The sequence below is a fragment of the Hydra vulgaris genome, chromosome 03 (genome assembly GCF_038396675.1).
Source record: "Hydra vulgaris chromosome 03, alternate assembly HydraT2T_AEP".
In the NCBI taxonomy this organism is placed as follows: domain Eukaryota; kingdom Metazoa; phylum Cnidaria; class Hydrozoa; order Anthoathecata; family Hydridae; genus Hydra; species Hydra vulgaris.
In genome coordinates this window covers 1,290,196-1,310,523 of record NC_088922.1, presented here as the reverse complement: position 1 = coordinate 1,310,523, position 20,328 = coordinate 1,290,196, and the positions used below count along the sequence as shown (strand labels likewise).

Genomic DNA, 20,328 nt, shown 5'->3' with positions numbered 1-20,328 from the left:
TTATTACATTCCTTTGTATGTAAATAATAAATTTTAATTATTTAAATTCGAAATAAAATAATTAAAATAAAAACGAAAAAACGTTTTATTTAAATTCTGAATAAAACTGTTCTAATAAACCTGGCAAAACAAATGTGATATTAAAATTCTAAATAAAATAATTTAAATAAAAATGAAAAAATAAACTAAGATCACTAATATTTTTGTTTGTTTTTCACATTTGAAAAAAAAATTCATCAAACTTTCAAAGTTTGTAAGAAAAGTCTACATACTCAACATTTGTTTTTCTTTCAATTTTATGCTAAATGTCTGCACATTTGTTGATTTTTGAAAATGGCTGTTTCAAAATTATTTTTTTTCTTTAAGTTAATTACTTTATTTAAATAACCAAAAAAACTAAAATTTTTATTTATCACTTCTAATCATCTCAGAAATTTATAATTAATATTTTTCAGACCCATAGGCTTTACAATATTGGAATATCTTTTCAGTCTTATATATATTTGTGCGTGTGTCAGTGTGTAGACACACAGAGATCAATTGCTTTTGACAAGCTAGACAAAAGCATTTGTTTTCCAATACAATCGTTTAAACAGCAGTTTTGTAAAACTTTTCCAAATGAAATAATTCAATCATCTTCAGTTAACAGTGTTAAAGTGGCAATCAATCACTTATGTTGTCAATTTCACTGATAACCAATGAATCCAAAATCAAGAAAAAAATCTGAGAGAAATCAAGAAAAAAAAAAATCTGTTAGAATTGAGAAAAATTGGCATTTTGATGTTTTCTTTATAAAATAAAAAATTAAACTATCAAGTTAATAATTAAACATTGTTCTTGTATTTATTTTTTCTAATATTATATATTTCGGGTAGTAGTAACAGTATCGAAAACAGCCAAACTGATTAATCTCGAAGCACTTTCCGGAATAACATTGAAATAAAGAATAACATCGAAATTGTAAAAAAAGGAGTTGTATCAAAAATCCAAAAAACAGAAAAATCTCAAAATTGTGGAAAAAGGAATAATATTGAATAGGGACTTTTTGGAATAATATCGAAAAAGAGAATACATCGAAATTGTAAAAAAAGAAATAGTATCGAAAATCCGAAAAGCAAAATAATCTCGAAATAGCTCAAAAGAGTATAATGTCGAAAAGAGACTTACTGGAATAATATAGAAATTGTGAAAAAAGGAATACTATCGAAAGTTCAAAAAACGAAATTAGATCGAAATTGTGAAAAAAGGAATAAAATCAAAAAAGGGACTTTCCAGAATAATATCGAAAATGTGAAACAAGGAATTGGTTTTGGAAAATTCCAAAAGCAGAATAAATAGAAGGCCAGTTTTTTGCAAATTTGAATTAAAGTGTAGTAATTATACTGTATAATTGTATAATTTATACAATATAAGCTAAAAGTTCTATTAGTAGAACAAAAAGTATTGAATGTTGTGTTGTTGGCTATTTATAAAACGATTTAAAACAAGATGTTTTGATTTTATTTATATTTAATGTCAACAAACCATAAAAAGTTACAAAATTTTTAGTCAAAAACACGACTTACGAACCATAAAAAGTTTAAAGGATAAAGTTGTTTGTAAATATGCAAAACTATATGCCAACTAAGTCATCTGTTATATGTGCAAAAAAATTTCAAGAAAAAGATACTTTAAAACAAGGAGAGCAGGGTAAAAGATCCTTTTTAATAAAAGATTATAAACAATACCCACTCTACCTCCAAATACCATGGAAAAATTACTATTACATGTAGTCATCTGGTCATTCTGTTTCAGAATGTTTAACATTGTAAATACTAAAAAAATATTGAGCACACAATTTTAAATACATTGCTGGTATGGTATGTAGCTACCAAATATTATATATTATATAATATATCATATTGTATTTTACAAGATGTTATTTAATAAAATTTCCATACCAGAAGTTATTGAGTTTATTATACAAGTTGCTGAGAACTTAAATGAAAATATTTTACAAGTTGTCTATTATCTTTCATAACGTTTTGTAATAGTTATAAAAATCCCCTACATATTTATGTTGGAACACTTTCCTACTTACTTAAAAAATCATGCAGAATCTGTATTGTTTGGTTTGATTTTAAATGAAATTAAAAAAATAATAAAGAAGAAATTAGAAAATACTGATAGATATGCGTTATTTTAGTGTTATACTTCTATGCAATTATTCAAAGCATACATTTTGTCACCATTAAAAAATACTTGGAAAGATTTTCCATTGCTTTCTTTATTGAAAACACATTCTGATAATATTGACACAATAGAATATGGAAAATTATTACTCAATATTTGCCCAAAATGTTGCAAGATAACTGTTTAATATTTGATGAAATGTATTTACAGAAATATACAAAATACCCTGAACTTTGAACTAAAAAAAATTTAAGTCGAAACTTTTCAAAAATGGTATACAATAGAAAATTGTTAAGACATTCATTAAATAGGAACATTGCGTACTTAATAAAAACTGCTTCAGTTATAAAAATTGATAGTAATTGATTGAGAAATGAAACCATTGAAATTGTGACTATTTTTTAAACAGTGCTTTTGGTGTGCAAACTTAAAAATTATATTGATAAGTTCTCTAACGACATTTGGGAATATTGAGTTTCTTGAAAGTTTCTTAAATTTCAAGTTTTAAATCGAATTGAATTTCATTGCACATGCAAATTAAACTGTTTATTGTGCGTGCAAATTAAACTGTTCATTTAAACTGCTGTTCTCCATTGTAGGTAATGCTAACTTTGTGTAAAGTTGATGCGATATTTAGGTGAAAAGTTAGGAAATATTCATCGAACTCTTAAATAAGTTTCTTATTGAAAAGTGACTTTGTATCAAAAGTTTCTTAAGATTTTCTCCTAGTACTTGTTTTTTATAATAAAAAAAAGTGTGATCGGAGAATTATATTTTCGATGTTAATCATTAAAATGAGTTTTGATCTTATTCCGTTTTTATTGTTTTCGACATTATTCAGAAAATCACATTTTCGATGTTAATCATTAAAATAAGTTTTCGATCTTATTCCATTTTTTTGTTTTCGATATTGTTCCTCATTTGTGAATTTGGATAAAAAAACTTTTCGGTATTAATCTGAAAATCACATTTTCGATCTTAATCATTAAAATGGGTTTCAGTCAGTTATTTTTCGATATTAATCATTTTTTCGATCAGTTAATTTTCTATACTATTCCGCTTTCCCTATATTTCAATTTATAATTCATTATAAATTAAAAGTTTTTTTTAATTTCCTAGAACTTAAAAATTTTTTTTATCAATATTTATTCAGGAACAGGTTCTATCTAATAAATGGGTTGAATTCTGTGGACAGCTAATTTAAATTTCAAAATTGCTTCAGATTTAACACCAATTGCTGACCTTGTTTTGAATTAAAAAAATGCTTAACACGATATTTAGCGTCATAAAATTCTCTTTATTCTTTAATTTTTTACACTTTTTTTAAATACTGCAAAAATATTAATTACCAAAAAACAAGTTAAATTTTATTTAATAGCTTTTTTATTATTACTATAAAAGAATGTTTATTTTCTTTTATTTTTTTTCAATATTAAATAATTAAATTTAATATTGCATTTAAAAAAATGTTTGATATTAACAAATTTCATTCTTTTCTCGACATATGCATAAATGAATTAAAATTTGATAAATTTTTGAGTTTTCAAAATGATTATTTCTTAAATTTTTAATTGCAGCTACAAATAATTTTTTAGTTAAAAATTAACGAGTAACAAATAAAAAAATGACGTTAATATATTTACTTTATTTATTTAAAGTTTATTAGTTTATTATTTTATTATTAAAATTACATCGTGGAATATATCGATTATTAAAAAATAATCGCTTCGATTTAACTTGCCTTATAAAAAAAAAGTTTAACTTACGTTTTGTGCAAACTTTTGACACAGCCGTTTATTTAAAATTCAATTTAGAGTAAAAAAATAAATGTTTAGGAAGGAAAACCGAAAAAAAATTGCGATAAAAATAAAGAACAAATAAAATTTAAAAATTGAACAATATTTAGTAATATTTTTTAATAGATTTCACAGTCAAGTTAATCCCAAACATTAACTTTAATTTTAATTAACTTAAATATATATTTTTAAATCAAAATTAATCTATATATTTTTTTTTATGAGAATAAAATTATATATTTTTATTAAATTAGTTTTAAATTAAATCATATATTTTTTATCAGAAATAAATTATGTTTTTATGATCAAGCTTCAAGCTTAAAAAATCAATCGTTACAATAAAATAAAAACAAAATAAGATTAAACTTTTATTTTATTTGAGTTTTTTATATTAGTAAAGACTTACTAATTAAAAAATTTATTATTTAAATTTATTATTTAAATAGCACTTATATTAAACATAATTGTCATTGAAACTTTTGTAAGAAATATTTTTACATAAACATCATTCAAAAGTTAAGGTCACTTTTTTTAAAATTATTTACTTCTTTTATCTTACCGCTTAGTGTTTAATTTAAAAGTTAAAAAATGGTAAAAAGTCGCTTAACCAAAATCGCTTACTGCTTATGTTAAAATTGCGTACGTAAATCGTTCTACGCTTAACCTTTTAAAACAAGGCCTGCAGTTGCTTCATATTCTTTTAACTGATTGGTGAAGGTCTTGATTTTTGAATTTTAAGCTATTGATTGATTTTGATTTAGAGCTTCTTGAATTTTGGTAAAAAAGGATGTTGATTGTTGTGGTTCTCCTTGTTTGCCATTAGCGCATACATCTAATTTTGGGTGCAGGCTATTTTCTTTTGTTTCAAATAATAAACGGTTTTAATAAAGTCAATGTCATTAAACATGTTTAGGCAGTTCGTTTGGTTTCTCAAGTGTTTTTTTTAAACCTTATAAGTTGTATAAAAAAAAAAAAAAAGCACATCCAAAAATCTTTTTATCATTTCAAAAACACCGTTCCGTTGAGAGCAGTCCTTTGTCATGTAATGATCTGTAAATTTCATGTATGTTTCTTTTAGAACTTCATATCAAAACAATAAATATTTCAAGAACTTAATTAGTATTTAAAGTCTCTTTCTTCGATATTTTCTTCATTTTCAATTTTTTCCTCCTAGTAATTAATAAACAATTCTTCTTCAATCTCTCTATCAGTTCTGCTTCAACATCTGATTCAGTTTCTTTCCACAATTTTGTGACAATCTTTTTTAGTGTATATCAAATAAATAAAAAACTAAAATGAATCGAATTATTCTAAGGTCTGATACGGAAACTTATCTATGGCACCGAATTTCAGCATCCACCTACAGCCATCCGTAATTTTAATTGCAGTCACTATCTAAGCCTCATTCTTCTAACTTTATCATTATAAAAATGTTCAAATGTTTCACCAGAACATGGAGATGGGAATTATACTTTTTCTCAGCAATACATAAAGTTGTGGTAAACATTTAAATTAAAGTACTTCTACCTCTAATGCTACACCATTCTTCACCTGTTAATCCTCAGATATTAGTTTTTAATTCATTTAAATTAAATAACTTAGCTTTGAATTAACTAATGTTTAATTAAGTTTACCTTTTAGATAAATTAGTAGAATTTTTCTATTTTTTTATTTTTGTTTGATTTTAAAATTAAATTATAATATTATAATATTCTCTGCCAACTGTGACATCACATTAGGTCATTGAAAATACTTTTTTTCTCAAGATAACATTTTTAAAACAACGACTTATTGTAAAAGCAGCATAGAAAAAAAGAAGAATTTAATTATTTTACCAGTAAAAAAATGATTTTTTCTGAAAACTTTGTTGGAGTTCTGTCAAAGTTTCTTGATTTCTTTTCTACTCCAAAACTCAGAATAACAGAGAAAAATCAGACTAGGCTGAGTTCTGAATGGACCCATTGCTAATAATATATTCACTGATAACATACTTTCTACCAGTTACAGCGGTTCCTACCAATTCCTAACATGTTAACTTACTAACGTGTGGTAGTTTTTATTCTAATAAATTTATACTATTGTTATTTGTTAATTTTAGCTAGTCAAAAGGTTTGTAACCTTCCTGGCATTGGTGCTATCTATAGTGAAAAACTGTCTTCTTTATCAATCTTAACATGTGCTGACCTTCAAAAATTTTCATTATTATTTTTAAAAAAAGAATTTGGTCAAAAGCTTGGTGAAATGTTGTACAATTTTTGTCGTGGAGAAGACAGTCGCACATTAAAACTTTATGAAGAACGGAAAAGTGTCTCTGCAGAAATAAATTATGGAATGAGGTTTAGCTCTGTAAATAAATTTTTATTATTTAATTTTTGTACCAATTTTTTTCAAAAACAGTTTTTTATTTCTTATTTTTTTAGATAAATTACCACTAGTTTTAATCATAGTAATAGTAATAAATAATAGTGATAATAATAAATTATTCACTTAATAGTAGTAATTTAGTTAGTTTAGCACCTAAACTTTTCTTGAGATTTTTTGTAATTCATTTTTCTTTTCCTTTTTTTGGTGTTTCAAAGACAGTTTATTAAAATATAGAATATTTGTTTTTATGGCAAATGGCTTTTTTAAAAACTAGACAACCAGAAAATATAATAAAGAATTATTATTATTTAATATTTTTTTGCATCTTATTTTCCTGAAATGAATGTGAAGTTGATAATTAAGCACTAAAAGATATTAAGTTTTCAAAGACTTTTTTTTGTTTTTTGTTAATTCACCTCCCCAAGTCCGAGAAAGCCACTGCAGATGAGGAGGCTACTTAATTGTGGTTGTAACCCTCTCTCAACTCTATAACTCTGAAACACGAACCTTGACGAACAAGACTGCTGCGCAAAGAAACAAGTTGAGTGCGGTACTGCCAGGGACGTGGTGGGGATCAAACTCGGAACCTCTTGCTTATAAAGCAAGCGCTTTACCACGACACCACTACCACTTTTTTAAAAGTCTTTATCTTTTTCAAAAAATAAAAGATTAAAAAATAAAATAAAATATTCTATTGCATTTAAAGAGTGAAATAAAAACAAAAGTAAATTTTAATTCTAAATAAGTTTTAATTCTAGTTTTATTTTGATATTTTTTTTTCCATGTAATTCTAAATTATTTTGTTCTGAATTTTTTTTGCCATCTAAATCTAACATTTAATTGTTTGAATATAAAAAAAATTATAACTTTATAAAGCAAAATTGGTTTCTCTTAAAGAGTAAAATAACACATCTAATTTTCTTTATTATAATAAGGGTAACTCATTTTACATTAATTCACAACAGGAAGTAATCCACTGTTAGGGATGATATCCCTATTATCAAAGATCAAATGATAAAAGTAAAAAAAATTGATGGAGCTAGTTGCATTAGCAATTAACAAAGTTAAAATAAAACTCATAGAAAATATGGTTGACAATCTGAAACAAACTGTTATTGATTCAAATAATATTAATGGAGACAGTTGACAATCTTGAGCAAATTGTTGTTAATTAAAATAAAGCTAATGGAGGGTATGGTTGCCAATCTGAAGCAAATTATTATTGATTCAGTTGCAGAAATGATTTAAAATTAAAATTTAAAATTTGAGAATAAAAATCGAGTTGGTGTAAAAAATTCTAAAAATAATAGGATTTCAAAATATTTTTCAAATAATTGCAGCAGCCTTAGCCAAACCTGAATATACATATTTTTTTATTTTAATTTGCCTCCCCAAGACCGAGAAGGCCACTACAGTCAAGGAGGCTACTATTATTGTAGCTGCAACCCTCTTTAACTCCGAAACACGAACCTTGACGAACAAGGCCGCTGCACAGAGAAACAAATGTATATATGTGTGTGTGTGTGTGTGTGTGTATATATATATATATATATATATATATATATATATATATATATATATATATATATATATATATATATATATATATATATATATATATATATATATATATATATATATATATATATATATATATATATATATATATATATATAAATGTGTATATGTGTGCATGTATATAGATGAAAGAAGTTGAAGAGTTTATTGAACAACTTTCAAAACAAGTTGAAGTTCGATTAACAGAGGCTGAAAAGAAAGGAAAACTTATCACTTTAAAGGTATTTTATAATACCTTAACTGTTAATTAAATGTAATCTACGCATTAGTTGTGTTGGTGGTGCAGTGGTTAAAACATGTGTATTTTTTTAAGTAGACTTTTGTCTGATTATGTTCATCTAATTTTGCAATGCAACTCGAATTTATCCTCATGTCTCTTTACTTTATTCCATTTTTTTTCCAATTTAAATATATAATTTATGCTTTTAAAGTTTTTAAGTAATGTTCAAATTTTAGATAATCAAAAACATAATGAATAATTAACTAAAATCAGATTAAATATATCAATAAGAAAACTTGAGCAGATTAAGCAAAATAGTGTTAATTTTTTATTGTTTCTTGTGTCTTCCAAAATTGCATTTAATTCTATAGAATTTATTGTGTGCTTTGAACAAATGCAAATGACAAGCGAATAGTATGACATAAGAATGTAAATGACGAACAAATATTTAAAACCTGCTAAACTTAAATTAGCAAAATTTTGCACAAAATATTTTTAATGAGAAACATTAATTTTTACAATATTGAAACACTGTTAAAAAGTTATTCTCTTAATGGAGAAGCTTGGATAAAATATATTGAGCTTTTTATAGTAATTATTTATTATATTTTGTCATATTTGACAAAATATAATAAATACGTTTTCTAAAATAAAGCAGGTATGTTACTATAAAAACTATAAAATTTTTATTAATTAAAAAAAATAAACTTTGCTTAAACTATTGTTATTTGGTTTTATGAGTTTTTTATTGTTAAAAAAACCAACATTTTTACTTGAAGAAGTTTAGATATTATATCTTGATTATCTTATCATTATGAAAAGATGATTTTGAATGTAAACAAACAATAGCCTGATACTTCACCATTTGATCAAAAGATTTTCATATTTTTTGGAACTATATGTTCTGTATTTATAACCTAGTCATAATCTGGTCACTTGATGCTACATAGCATAAGCAAATAGAAACCAAAAATGTGTTAAAAGAATGCGATTAAATATTTTCCTGATATAATAAATTGAAAAAATAAAATATTTGTTATCTTGACTTAATAGACTTTTTTCAAATCAAGAAGCTATCACTTCATGACATGTAATGGTTTCTGTGTAAAGCTTCCCATCAATATGTTGTGCATATTTTTATCATTTTGTGATAAAATCAACTCAACTGGAACTGTATTTCCATTCAATGTTGCGCTCTTTGATTTAATCAAAGAAAAGCTTTACTTCTACTAATTTGATAATCAAGCTGAAAAATAATGAGTTTTTTTAAAACCAATAAATTAAAATGTGTGCCTGATAGTTCAGTCAAATGCAATTTAAATAACTTTTTGAAAACAAGTTACATAAAGTAAATAACTGTATTGATAATTGTCTTATATAAATTAACTAAATTATTTTGAAACTACTTAAATACTTAAATTTCTATCATACAATACTGTCAAATATTTTTTGTGCTTAAAATTTTTTCTTTCTTGTTCAACTCTTTTTTCTTTTTTTTGTAAGCTCTATTTCTATTATTTTTCTTTCTAAATTTCTTGCCCAGGTGCTAATTAACCAATCATTCTCTTCAGGTGCTAATTGACCAATCATTCTCTTCGTTTTATTAAATGCTACATTTTGTTCATTAAGTTAATTTTAAGCTTTAACAAATCTGGAGTTTTTTTTAACTTTAAGTAAATTGTTAGTTTTATCTGTTTTTTATAAAGATCTTTTAAACTAAAATAAAAAGTAATCTATTTAATTTTGCAGTTTATCATAAAATAAATAACAGACACCTTATTCTTCTTCTTACGAAATAACCATCTAACCATAGCAACCATGACTTTGAACTACATAGAAACAAGACAATACAGATCAAAATAATTAAAATTAGAAGATTTTACAATAATTTTAAATTTGTAAATATTAATTTTATTATAAATGCTAATCAATATTTAAGGGAACCAATTTTCTAACTTAAGGATTTAAGCTTCCAGTGGCAATTCAAATGCTACATTCATATAAAAGCATCTGGCCACTACTTTAGTTATTTAAGATATGTTTTAATAAAACCTTGTTAATAATAAAACAATGTTTTAATAAAACCTTGTTAATAATAAAACAATGTTTTAATAAAACCTTGTTAATAAAACAATCTTTTAATAAAACCTTGCTTTAATAAAACCTTGTTAATAATAACATAGTTAATAGCCCAAAATTCACAACATATTGAAACTTGCAATTGATGATTACCATTTTTCCTATTTGAAATGCATTTTTTTGGTTTTGGTTTTGGTCTATAGTTTGGATTTTATGATCTGTGTTTGTAAAGATATTGTCTACTAGAACTGAAGATATTGTCTACTAGAACTAAAGATATTGTATACTAGAACTGTCTTAGAAAAGACTTTAAAGAGTTTTCAATCTTCAAGAACTTTATCTATTTTCTCTACTTGATTTATTTCAGTTGTCATCCAAAGAAATCAGTTTTCAAGTAACCATAAATTAAAAAAAAAATGCTATTAAAATGTAGTAAATGCGGAATAGTCAGGGTTAGTAGAAAATGCGGTAGTATTGATGGTAGAAAAAGGAAGGAATAAAAATGGCAGAGTAATTGTTAACAAAAACTTTATTAGTCAGGCATCTATCAAAGACTATAAAAATTGATAACTTTCAATGTTTAAAATCAGTATCCAATTGTTATTGTATTAGTTTTCAGATGACTTCATAATACTCAGAAAAATATTAATTCAAGTTGGAACTATGTATTTCAGTTATGAAATTGGAGCATTAGAGATCATTAAACTGAGACCAAGCCTCTCTTTATGTCCACAACTAGGGGAATGTCACAGCCTCAACTCTTCATGCTTCACAACCTCCCTCTTTATGGCCACAACTGAGAGTATGTCTCAGCCATATACTATAGCTTAGTCTTGTTATATTGGAACCATGCAGTCCTGAATTTACCTATAGGCTGACTAGGCTGCTGCCTAGAGCCTCGCAATTTTTGGGGCCCCATAATTTTAGTGAAAAATATTTAAATTTGCTAAGTAAAGAATAAATTTATCAAGTTAATTCTTTTAGCGTGTATTTTAAAAACTAATTGTTATGTGGACATATATGGAATCATACATAAACTTGAATGTTCTCAAACATCTAAACAAGCCATGCCCAAGTTGTGGCAACTAAATATTATATGCATGGTCAGGAACAGAGTGCGATCGCACCCCTTTGCCGAATAAGCCTGTTACTTTAGTTGTTTTATTTAGAAAATGAATCGATTACACAAAAGTTGATTTTAAAAGCAAAAGAAAAAAACTAAAAAAAAAAACAAGAATTTAAAAAAATTCAGAAATTGATGGTTTTTTGGTGAAAGTTGGAAGTACAGTGCCCATAAATCTCTCTATTGACACAGAACAATCGGTTTCAGAAAATGATCATCAATTGCTAGAATCACGCATTCTCCTCAATTAATCACTGACAGATGTGATAGAACTTAAACATCAACAGAAAAGATGACATTGGCTTATGGAAACATCATACTGAAGATGATATTTCATTTTGGGTTTCAAAAGAAACCAAAAACTATTCAGAACTTTAATAATAAACCAAAACAGTTTTACAAGGATCACTGTCACTTTTGTTCAAAATCATATTTCAAATGCCAAATAGTATATGGTGAAAAATACGATCGTGAATGGTTGATTTACTCGCCAGCAAAAGTAAATCTTTACTGCTTCCTATGCAAGGTTCTCAAGATTTCCTGTTTTTTTCTTACTACAACTAGTTTGAGAGACTGGAAAAATGCTGCTTCACTGTTTCACACGAAGAATACAGAGAAGCCTTAATGGCTTATTTAATTAGAAGAAGTCAAAATACATTGGACAACAAACTTGAAGAAGAATCAAAAAAAGAACAGCAATATTGGAGATGATTTTGAAATGTGTAGTAGCTATAATTTGTACTTTGGTTGAAAAAAAATCTAGCATTTAGAAGTTCCAACAAAATGTTTGGAGAACAAAGTAATAGAAATTTCCTTGGACTTTTTGAACTGATTACATAATTTGACCCATTCCTATCAGAGAACACATTACACATTACGGTCAAGTTGGTTCAGGAAAAACTTCATACTCGTCTGAGACAGTTTGCAATAAATTGATTTCTTTAATGACAAAAAATATTCTGAATGCTATTGTGACTGTTGTAAAGGTTTTAAAATATTTTGGAATTTCAGTAGATTCTATGCCTGGCTTATCTCATCACGATCAACTTTGTGTTGTTCTAAGATATGTGCTTAAAAAATCTTTGGAACCAATTGAATGATTCTTACAGTTTATTGAAATTGAAAGTCATACCGAATTTACAGTGAACTTCTTGAACAAAATTGGAATCAACTTTTCAGACTGCAGATCTCAGTCATGCGGTAGTGCTTCTAATATGTCAGGAAAATATAAAGGAATGCAAGCAAAAATTTTAGAAAAAAATATTTTTACAATATATTTTCCTTGTGCTGGAAACTAAAATTTTTTTTGGCATAGTTCTACAAATGCACAACTATTTTTCATTGTCAACAAAGAGAAAAAGAGTGTTCTTAAAAAAAAAATCAGCTTGTATGGTCAAACCACTTTTGAAAACAAAATGGAATTCAAGATTCAGTGAAAGTAATCAAACTCTGTTTTAAAAGTATTTTGAGTTCCTTCACGAATATTTTGGGTGAAAATATTCGAAATGAAGTTGATATTCGAAAATGTTGAATTAATTGCTAGAGCTGAAGCACAAAATTTTTTATCAAAAATGGATGAATTTGAACTTGCAGTACAAGCAGTTTTCTGGGATGCAATTCTAAAAAGTATAAACTCAGTGTCAAAAGCCTTACAAGATCCAAAAATAACATTAGATCATGTTATTTACTTCTGTCTTTGCTTGCAGATAACATATAGAAAAGACAACTATAACAATTTTGAAGCTAAAATTTTACTTCCTGATACAGAATATTCACATAAAAAACATCAAACAAAGAAAAAGTTCTTTGATGATGCGGATTTAATAAAACTTCTTGATACGGATTCTCTAATCAACAAATTTTGTTGAGAAAAAAAAAGGAAAAAATTTCTATAAGTAAAAAATTGTTAGAATTTACTCTAATACTGAAATAGTACTTATTTTCTAGTTTCTTTTGCATTTGTAAAATTGTTTTTTATGTAGTAAAATGAAAAATTGGCATAGGAAAATTAGAGAAAAAGGGCCCTAAAAAGCGATTCAGCCTAGGGCACCAAAGGGTGTAAATCCGGCCCTGGAACCATGGTGGAGGCTTGTAGGTTGTTGTAGGTCAGTTAGAACCATGGTGTAAGCATTTTGAGGCTTAGTCTTGGTTTTAAGTGTTATCTGTTGACTCAAAAAATGTAATCATATTAAAAATGTTTCTTTAAAATACAAATCAATCAGTTACAATCAACAAAAAACCACATAACATCATCAGTAAGCCAAAGTTGTTATCATCAGTGAGAAACAATCTAGAACAAGATGATGTGAGTTACCCCAAAATTCCTCCCTGAGTTATCCCTCAGATTATTAAAATAAGAGCTGCCAAAAAAGGTATTAAATACAGGGCTCAAATTAACGTAAAAAAATCTTCTTGGGAAAAAAAAATTACACCTCCCTCCCCCGTCCACCTTAATTTCGGCGCCGCCTGCGATAAGGGGGAGGGTGCGTTAGTATTAAATAGTATTATTGTATATCTTTGTATTTTTTTAACATAAGATCTCTCATATTTAGGTATTATCTTGTAATTTATTTGTTTGGTGGAGTTTAAAAAAGCATAAGTTACTGTTAAGCTTACAGCCTAAGTTATAATTTAAAGTTTAAGTTGCAGTTATAGTGGAAAGAGCGAGTCAAAATTTAAAAATTTAGGAATATATTTTATAATTAAGCATGCATTGAAATTTAAGCATATATTTCTTTAATCAAAATTATTGTAATTTATTTTTTTTTAATTTAATTTTTGGTTTAATGTTTGCAATAATCACTGGTTTATTGTTTAAAATAGAGTCTCTACTTTTAAAACTATTTACAAGAAATAAAAAACAATTAACTAAAAAATTTTTGAACCATATTCAATGTTGGATTAGGGTTCATAACAGTTGGTATTTTATCAACAGAATGATAAAAGCATACTCTATCAGCAGTTCCAGATTTTCATGCACTTCCTTTCTTCTTCCCTTTCTTCTTTCCTTCTAGTCTAAGATGATTAACAGTACATTTGATATGGTACCTTACATCCACACCCTGAAAGATAGTATCATCTCTTCGTATTGAAAACAGGTTTTATCATTCCATTTTTCTAGTTAATAAAAATTTTATTTCATTTTATATGTTTTATAAATAATGCAGCAACTGAGAAAATGAATATTTTAGCTTTTAAAATTGTTCCTGGACTTTTGCTTGCGTGATACTAATAATGACAGGACTGGTGTAATAATTTTTAACAAAAAAACAAACACATTCTTTCAAGCTACCGCAGTAAATTCAAAATGTTTACAATTTAAATAAAACTTTCTTCTTTACTTGCACTATATTCTAAATCTGATATTGTTAATGTAGCTAGATCTGCGTTTAACTTTCAGGAATCCTCCTCCATGTGCCTCTGGGTAATACGGATGTTGCTGCAATTAAAGTTATAATTATTGAGTGTTTTTTTTTTTTTTTTTTTTTTAAATTTAAAATTTCAATCCCAAAATTATTTGAACAAGAGAATTTGAGAAGACTAAAATTTTCTCGCTCAAATAGATTTCTTTTTTTAAAAAATTCCTAAAAATAACACTTGGGTATTGATAAAAAATGTTTAATCATGAACATTGAATAACATAAAAATGTAAAAAAAATGGTATCACGTTTTTCATACTCTATTCAAGATTACTTGTTAAAATAATTTTAAGGTAAAAGTTTAATATATGTTAACAACATATAAGATATAATTAGAAACATTTATATGGCTCACTTTTGTGAGTCTTTGAGTATATTAAATTAATTGAGTAGCTTACCTGTAGTAACTTAAATGATTGTTTTTTTTTTTTTATTTTACTCGGCCTTGAGGAGGTTATTCACCTCCTCAAGGCCGAGAAGGCCACTACACATGAGGAGGCTACTTAATAGTGGTTATAACCCTCTCTAAACTCTATAACTCCAAAACACGAACCTTGACAAACGAGGCCGCTGCGCTGAGAAACAAGTTGAGTGCGGTACTACCAGGGACGTGGTGGGGATTAAACTCGGAATCTCTTGCTTATGAAGCAAGCGTTTTACAACTACACCACTACCACTTATGATTTAGTTTATAGGTAAATTTACTGTGATGTACTTTAATCCATTAAGTAAGTCAAATTAAATTAAACTTTAAAATATTATTTGCTTATACGTAGAGATATAAAGTAGTTTTTCAAAAGCGCTTTGTGTTGAATGAAAATCTCCGTGCAAAAGAGCAAATGATCATACTTCTATTCAAAAGACAAATTTAGCGTGACATAATTTATGACCCTATTAAAAAACTTAGACAAAAACATCATTTAATAATAGTAAAAAAAAAAAACACAGCAAAAAAGCGAAAACAGTTTGCAAAAATATTTTTTAAGAAAAAACTAATTGTTAAAGTGTGAAAAGCAATCGCAATCACTGGAGATCTATAATTCTAAAGATACTGGATTTCAGTACTTTTGTTTTCAAGGTGTTAGTTAAGTCTTTTTTTAATTATTTTCTTTTAATATTTTATTCAATGTTTTAAAATTTCATTCAACTTTGATACTTTTATAAATAATTTTTTATATCTTATATGCATATTGTTTTTTTTTACAACTATGCAGTACTCTTTTTTTTAAATAATTTGTTTTATTTAGCATCAATTTATTTTAAATATTGGAGCAAACTTTCTTATCTTTAAATGATTGTCTCAAATTTTTTTTTTCCTATTAAATCTAATTTTTCTTCTTTCTCTTTATTTCTCTTTTTGATTAACAAATTAAATATTAAAATTTTTTAGATGATGATTCGTCAAAAAGGTGAAGGAATTCCTTTAAAATACATGGGGCATGGTTTATGTGATAATGTTAGCAAATCAATCATGATCCCGAGTCCAACTAATAGTTCTAAATTGATATCTCGTTACTGTCTCCAACTCTTGCATTTGTTCACTGTTATTGCACAAGATATCAGAGGAATAGGAATACAGGTACAGTTTTTAGCTCACTATTTTTAAAAGAACAATCGATTCTCTTATAAGTTATAGAAATAATAATTTTTTTTGTTTTTCTAAATAGTATCTCTTAGTTGTCAATAGTCTGGTAATAACCTCAAATTTCAGATTGTTATTGATAACTCAAAAATTTGCAGAATTTATGCAATATTTAGAGTATATTTTTACAAGTGAAAATCAATGTTCCATATCAATGTTCTATATCAGTATTAAGAATTAAAATTTTGAATGTTTAGGAATTTTGAATGTTTATGAGTAGAGCTGTTAGTCCTTAGCCTCTTGTCTTAAGGCCAAAAATTAAAGGCCTTGGCCTTGGTCTTGATCTTGAAACTGTTGGCCTTGGCCTTGAAAATTTTGACCTTGGTCTCGATTGTTTTGGCCTTGGCGTTCTAAAAAATACAAAAAATTAAAGAATTAAAGGTTTTCATTCTTTAGTTAATGTAATTTTGTTTTCGGCATTCATATATATCTAAAAGTATATTTTCTTATTGCCTTTGTTGAATTCTGCTCATATCCTTTATTTTTACAACATGTGGTTTTATTATCACAGCAATTGTTACATACAGTTTTTTTAATAATTGGTCTTAACATAAGGCAAAAATTTAAGTCTTTGGTCTTAAAAATGTTTGCATAGGCCTTGAAACTCTTATTCGTCAGGGTTAGGGTTAGGTTAGCCCTAACCCTAACTCTGACTGAAAACTCTTGGCCTTGGTCTTGAAACTTTTGGCATTGATCTTGGCCTTGTAACATGTGGCCTTGGCCTTGCTAATTTTGGCCTTGTTAACAACTCTGGTTATGAGTTTTGAAATTTGAAACATAATCAGTTTAAACATTTATCATAGTTGCCATTAGTTTACAATTTTATTTTTACATGTGCATAAATACCAACTGGGATTATTATACTAGACTATACTATACTATTTAAAAGTTTTTGACTGATTTCAAATAGATATCTACTAAAAAGTTTTTCGTCTGATTTTTAAACAGATGTCTAATAAAAAAGGAGAGTCATGGCAAATAAATTTTTTTTTCCTTCTTACGTTTATTTGTTTATTGAGTTTATTCATTTTTACGTCTTTTTGCTTTTAAAAAAGATTTTGCTATATCTTATGTTTTTTCTCAATACTTATATAATAGAAAAATAAGAAAATAAATTGTTATTTGTTTGTAAAAAATATTATTTAATTAATAAATTTTGTTCATGGCGGAATAAGTTAAATAAAAGAATAGCATAGTTTCTTTAATAAATTTATTTACTTCATTTGATGCATGTATGAAATTATTTCTTTTATATTGCCCAATTTCCAATGTTAATACGAATTACTAGAGATAATGAGCATAACGATTGCTCTGTTTAAATAAATGTATTTAAAAACTTAAATAAAAGTTTTAAATAGACTCCTAAAATTTCGTTAAGAAAGTTCAGTAAATTACCAATGCACAATTCAGTGTAAATTAACAAAACCCACAAAATTTTGCAGCATCTTTTTATTTTTTTACATTGAAAAAACTTGTTTTAAAAAAAATAAAATTTTTCACAAATAAATAGCAATTAGTTTTCTCGCTTTCCTGTGCATTGATAAAAACAGTAAAGTTTAGCAAAGACATTTGAAATATAAATTTAAAAACTGTCTGTTTCTAACGCAATTTATAAAGTATTTCCTTTATATACTGGCTGAAAAAAATGTTTTTATTTTTGTTATATTCTTATCTACTTTTTCCTCGACTTGTATCAATTTTGGTAGTAGGAAATAACAAACACTCTAAAAATAAGAAAACAAAAACAGTAAATATTTAGGTATATTGTTTTTTTGACAACAATTTTCTTTTTTTTATTAATAATTTTTTTAGCTTATTTTATTTAGGTTTTCTATTTCGTATAGTCTTCAGTTCTTTTTTTTTAGTAATGCTGATGTATTCTCTAGTTTCTTATAGCTTTATCTTGCCGCGAATTTTTAAAATGCTTTCTATATAAAAACGTGGTCGAGTTGTCTAAAAAATTTACATTAAGCATGGATGTACAAGGCGTGCGACCGCACACGCTTCCGGGAAAGCTTGATATATATATATAAATTTCCTATACTTTATTATAAAAATGACTTGTTCTCACCATTACTTCAGCTTTAATAGTTGCCAAAAGTTACATGTCAAATACACACAGATGGGCACTACTAACAGCACTATTAAGTTTAGCATTATTAGTTAGATAATAATAATAATGATCATGATGATGATAAAAATAATAATAGAAATAATAATAAAATTAATGTCAATTAGTTTAATATTATATTTATTTAATATTATATTTATTATTTTTCAATATTCTTATAAATTTTTCTCAAGTATGAACATAATATATATTTAAAAAAGTATGTTTTAGAAATGTTGCATAATTTTAGAAATGTGTAATATATTCAATTTTAAGAATTTGTTTCTTTAAGGTAACAAAGTTATCAGACAACATAATTCAAAACAAAACAGTTGATTTATTTAAATTCATGAATCACTCAAAAGTTATTAACAATGGTAGTGGTCAGATTATTCAAGATAATCTTCTTAAGAATGGAAGTGATCAGTTTATTCAAGATAATGTTCTTAACAATGGTAATGGTCATTTTATTCAAGATAATGATCTTAACAATATTAGTGGTCAGTTTATTCAAGATAATGTTCTTAACAATTCTAGTGGTCAGGTTGTTCAAGATGTTCTTAACAATTCTAGTGGTCAGGTTGTTCAAGATGTTCTTAACAATTCTAGTGGTCAGGTTGTTCAAGATGTTCTTAACAATTCTAATGGTCAGGTTGTTCAAGATGTTCTTAACAATTCTAGTGGTCAGGTTGTTCAAGATGTTCTTAACAATTCTAATGGTCAGGTTGTTCAAGATGTTCTTAACAATTCTAGTGGTCAGGTTGTTCATGATGTTAACATTCTTAACACTAGTAGCAAGGTTGTTCAAGATAATGAACAGAGTGCATCAAATATTTTATCAAGTCCAGATTTATTTGAACCAACATCTTTTACTTTGGAATCACCAAATAATATAAATCAGGTATATATTTTATGAGGTAAATGAAGTATATGTTTTAATTTTTTTTTAGCTTGAGCTCAATTTTTTTCTCTATGCATCGATTTTATAAAACAACCATCAATAAAAGATGTTTTAAGTTATTTTAATATTTTATTATAAAGATATCTTTATATAAGTATGTTTGTAATTGTTATCTGTTTGACTCGTTATAGTAAACATATACATTATAAATATGTATATTGTGCTAAAAAGCAGGTGCAGTAAAATATATATTTTTTAAAACAAGTTCACTTTTTTTTTTTTTTTTTTTGCATGACAAGAAAAACTATTTCTGTACATTTAAATTTTGTATGACAGGAAAACTATTTCTCTACAACTAACTTGTCAATAACAATTTTACTTTATGTTACTTTTTATTAGTTTAGTTTTATCAAAGGAATACAAAAAAATTATACTCCTGATTACATTCTCTACCTCTACAAATCTACTATTCGTCCCTGTATGGAATACTGTTGTCATATTTTGCTGGTTCTTCTAATGATGCTCTTACTCTAGAAAAGGTTCAAAAACGCATTTTAAATGTAGTTGGACCCACCCTATCTGCTAAGCTTGACCCTCACTCCCATCAATGTTAAGTTGCATCTCTTTCTCTTTTCTACAAATACTATCATGGTCACTACTCAAAGAAAATATCATCTCTAGTTCCATCAACTAAAACTCATTCTTGCTTCACTTCATTTCTAGTAACTCCCAACTTAATTGTGGTTGCTTGCAGCCTTGTTGGCAGTGAATCAGAATAATAATAATAATAAAAAAATATCTGAAAAAGATGTGAAAAAAAAACAGGCATAAAAATATTTAAATTGATTTCTGTTCTCTACTGTTATTTATAATTATTTTATTTATATATAAGTTTGACAATTTTCTATAGAAGGTTTTAAAAAA

At 26.2% G+C, this 20,328-nt stretch overlaps 1 protein-coding gene across 5 annotated transcripts in view; it reads left to right on the top strand.

Annotated features, from left to right (window-relative positions):
- The window catches only part of LOC100208934 (DNA repair protein REV1), a 51,282-nt gene that overhangs the window by 18,624 nt on the left and 12,330 nt on the right, over nt 1-20,328 (top strand). For all 5 annotated transcript variants that reach the window (XR_010637319.1, XM_065792031.1, XM_065792033.1 and 2 more), the window contains 4 exons: nt 6,067-6,314; nt 8,036-8,131; nt 16,142-16,330; nt 18,796-19,404. Coding sequence is in view for 4 of the 5 variants with exons in the window: in XM_065792031.1 (XP_065648103.1) it covers nt 6,067-6,314; nt 8,036-8,131; nt 16,142-16,330; nt 18,796-19,404 (1,142 nt within the window). In the remaining variant the exon portion in view is untranslated. The remainder of the gene's footprint in view (nt 1-6,066; nt 6,315-8,035; nt 8,132-16,141; nt 16,331-18,795; nt 19,405-20,328) is intronic.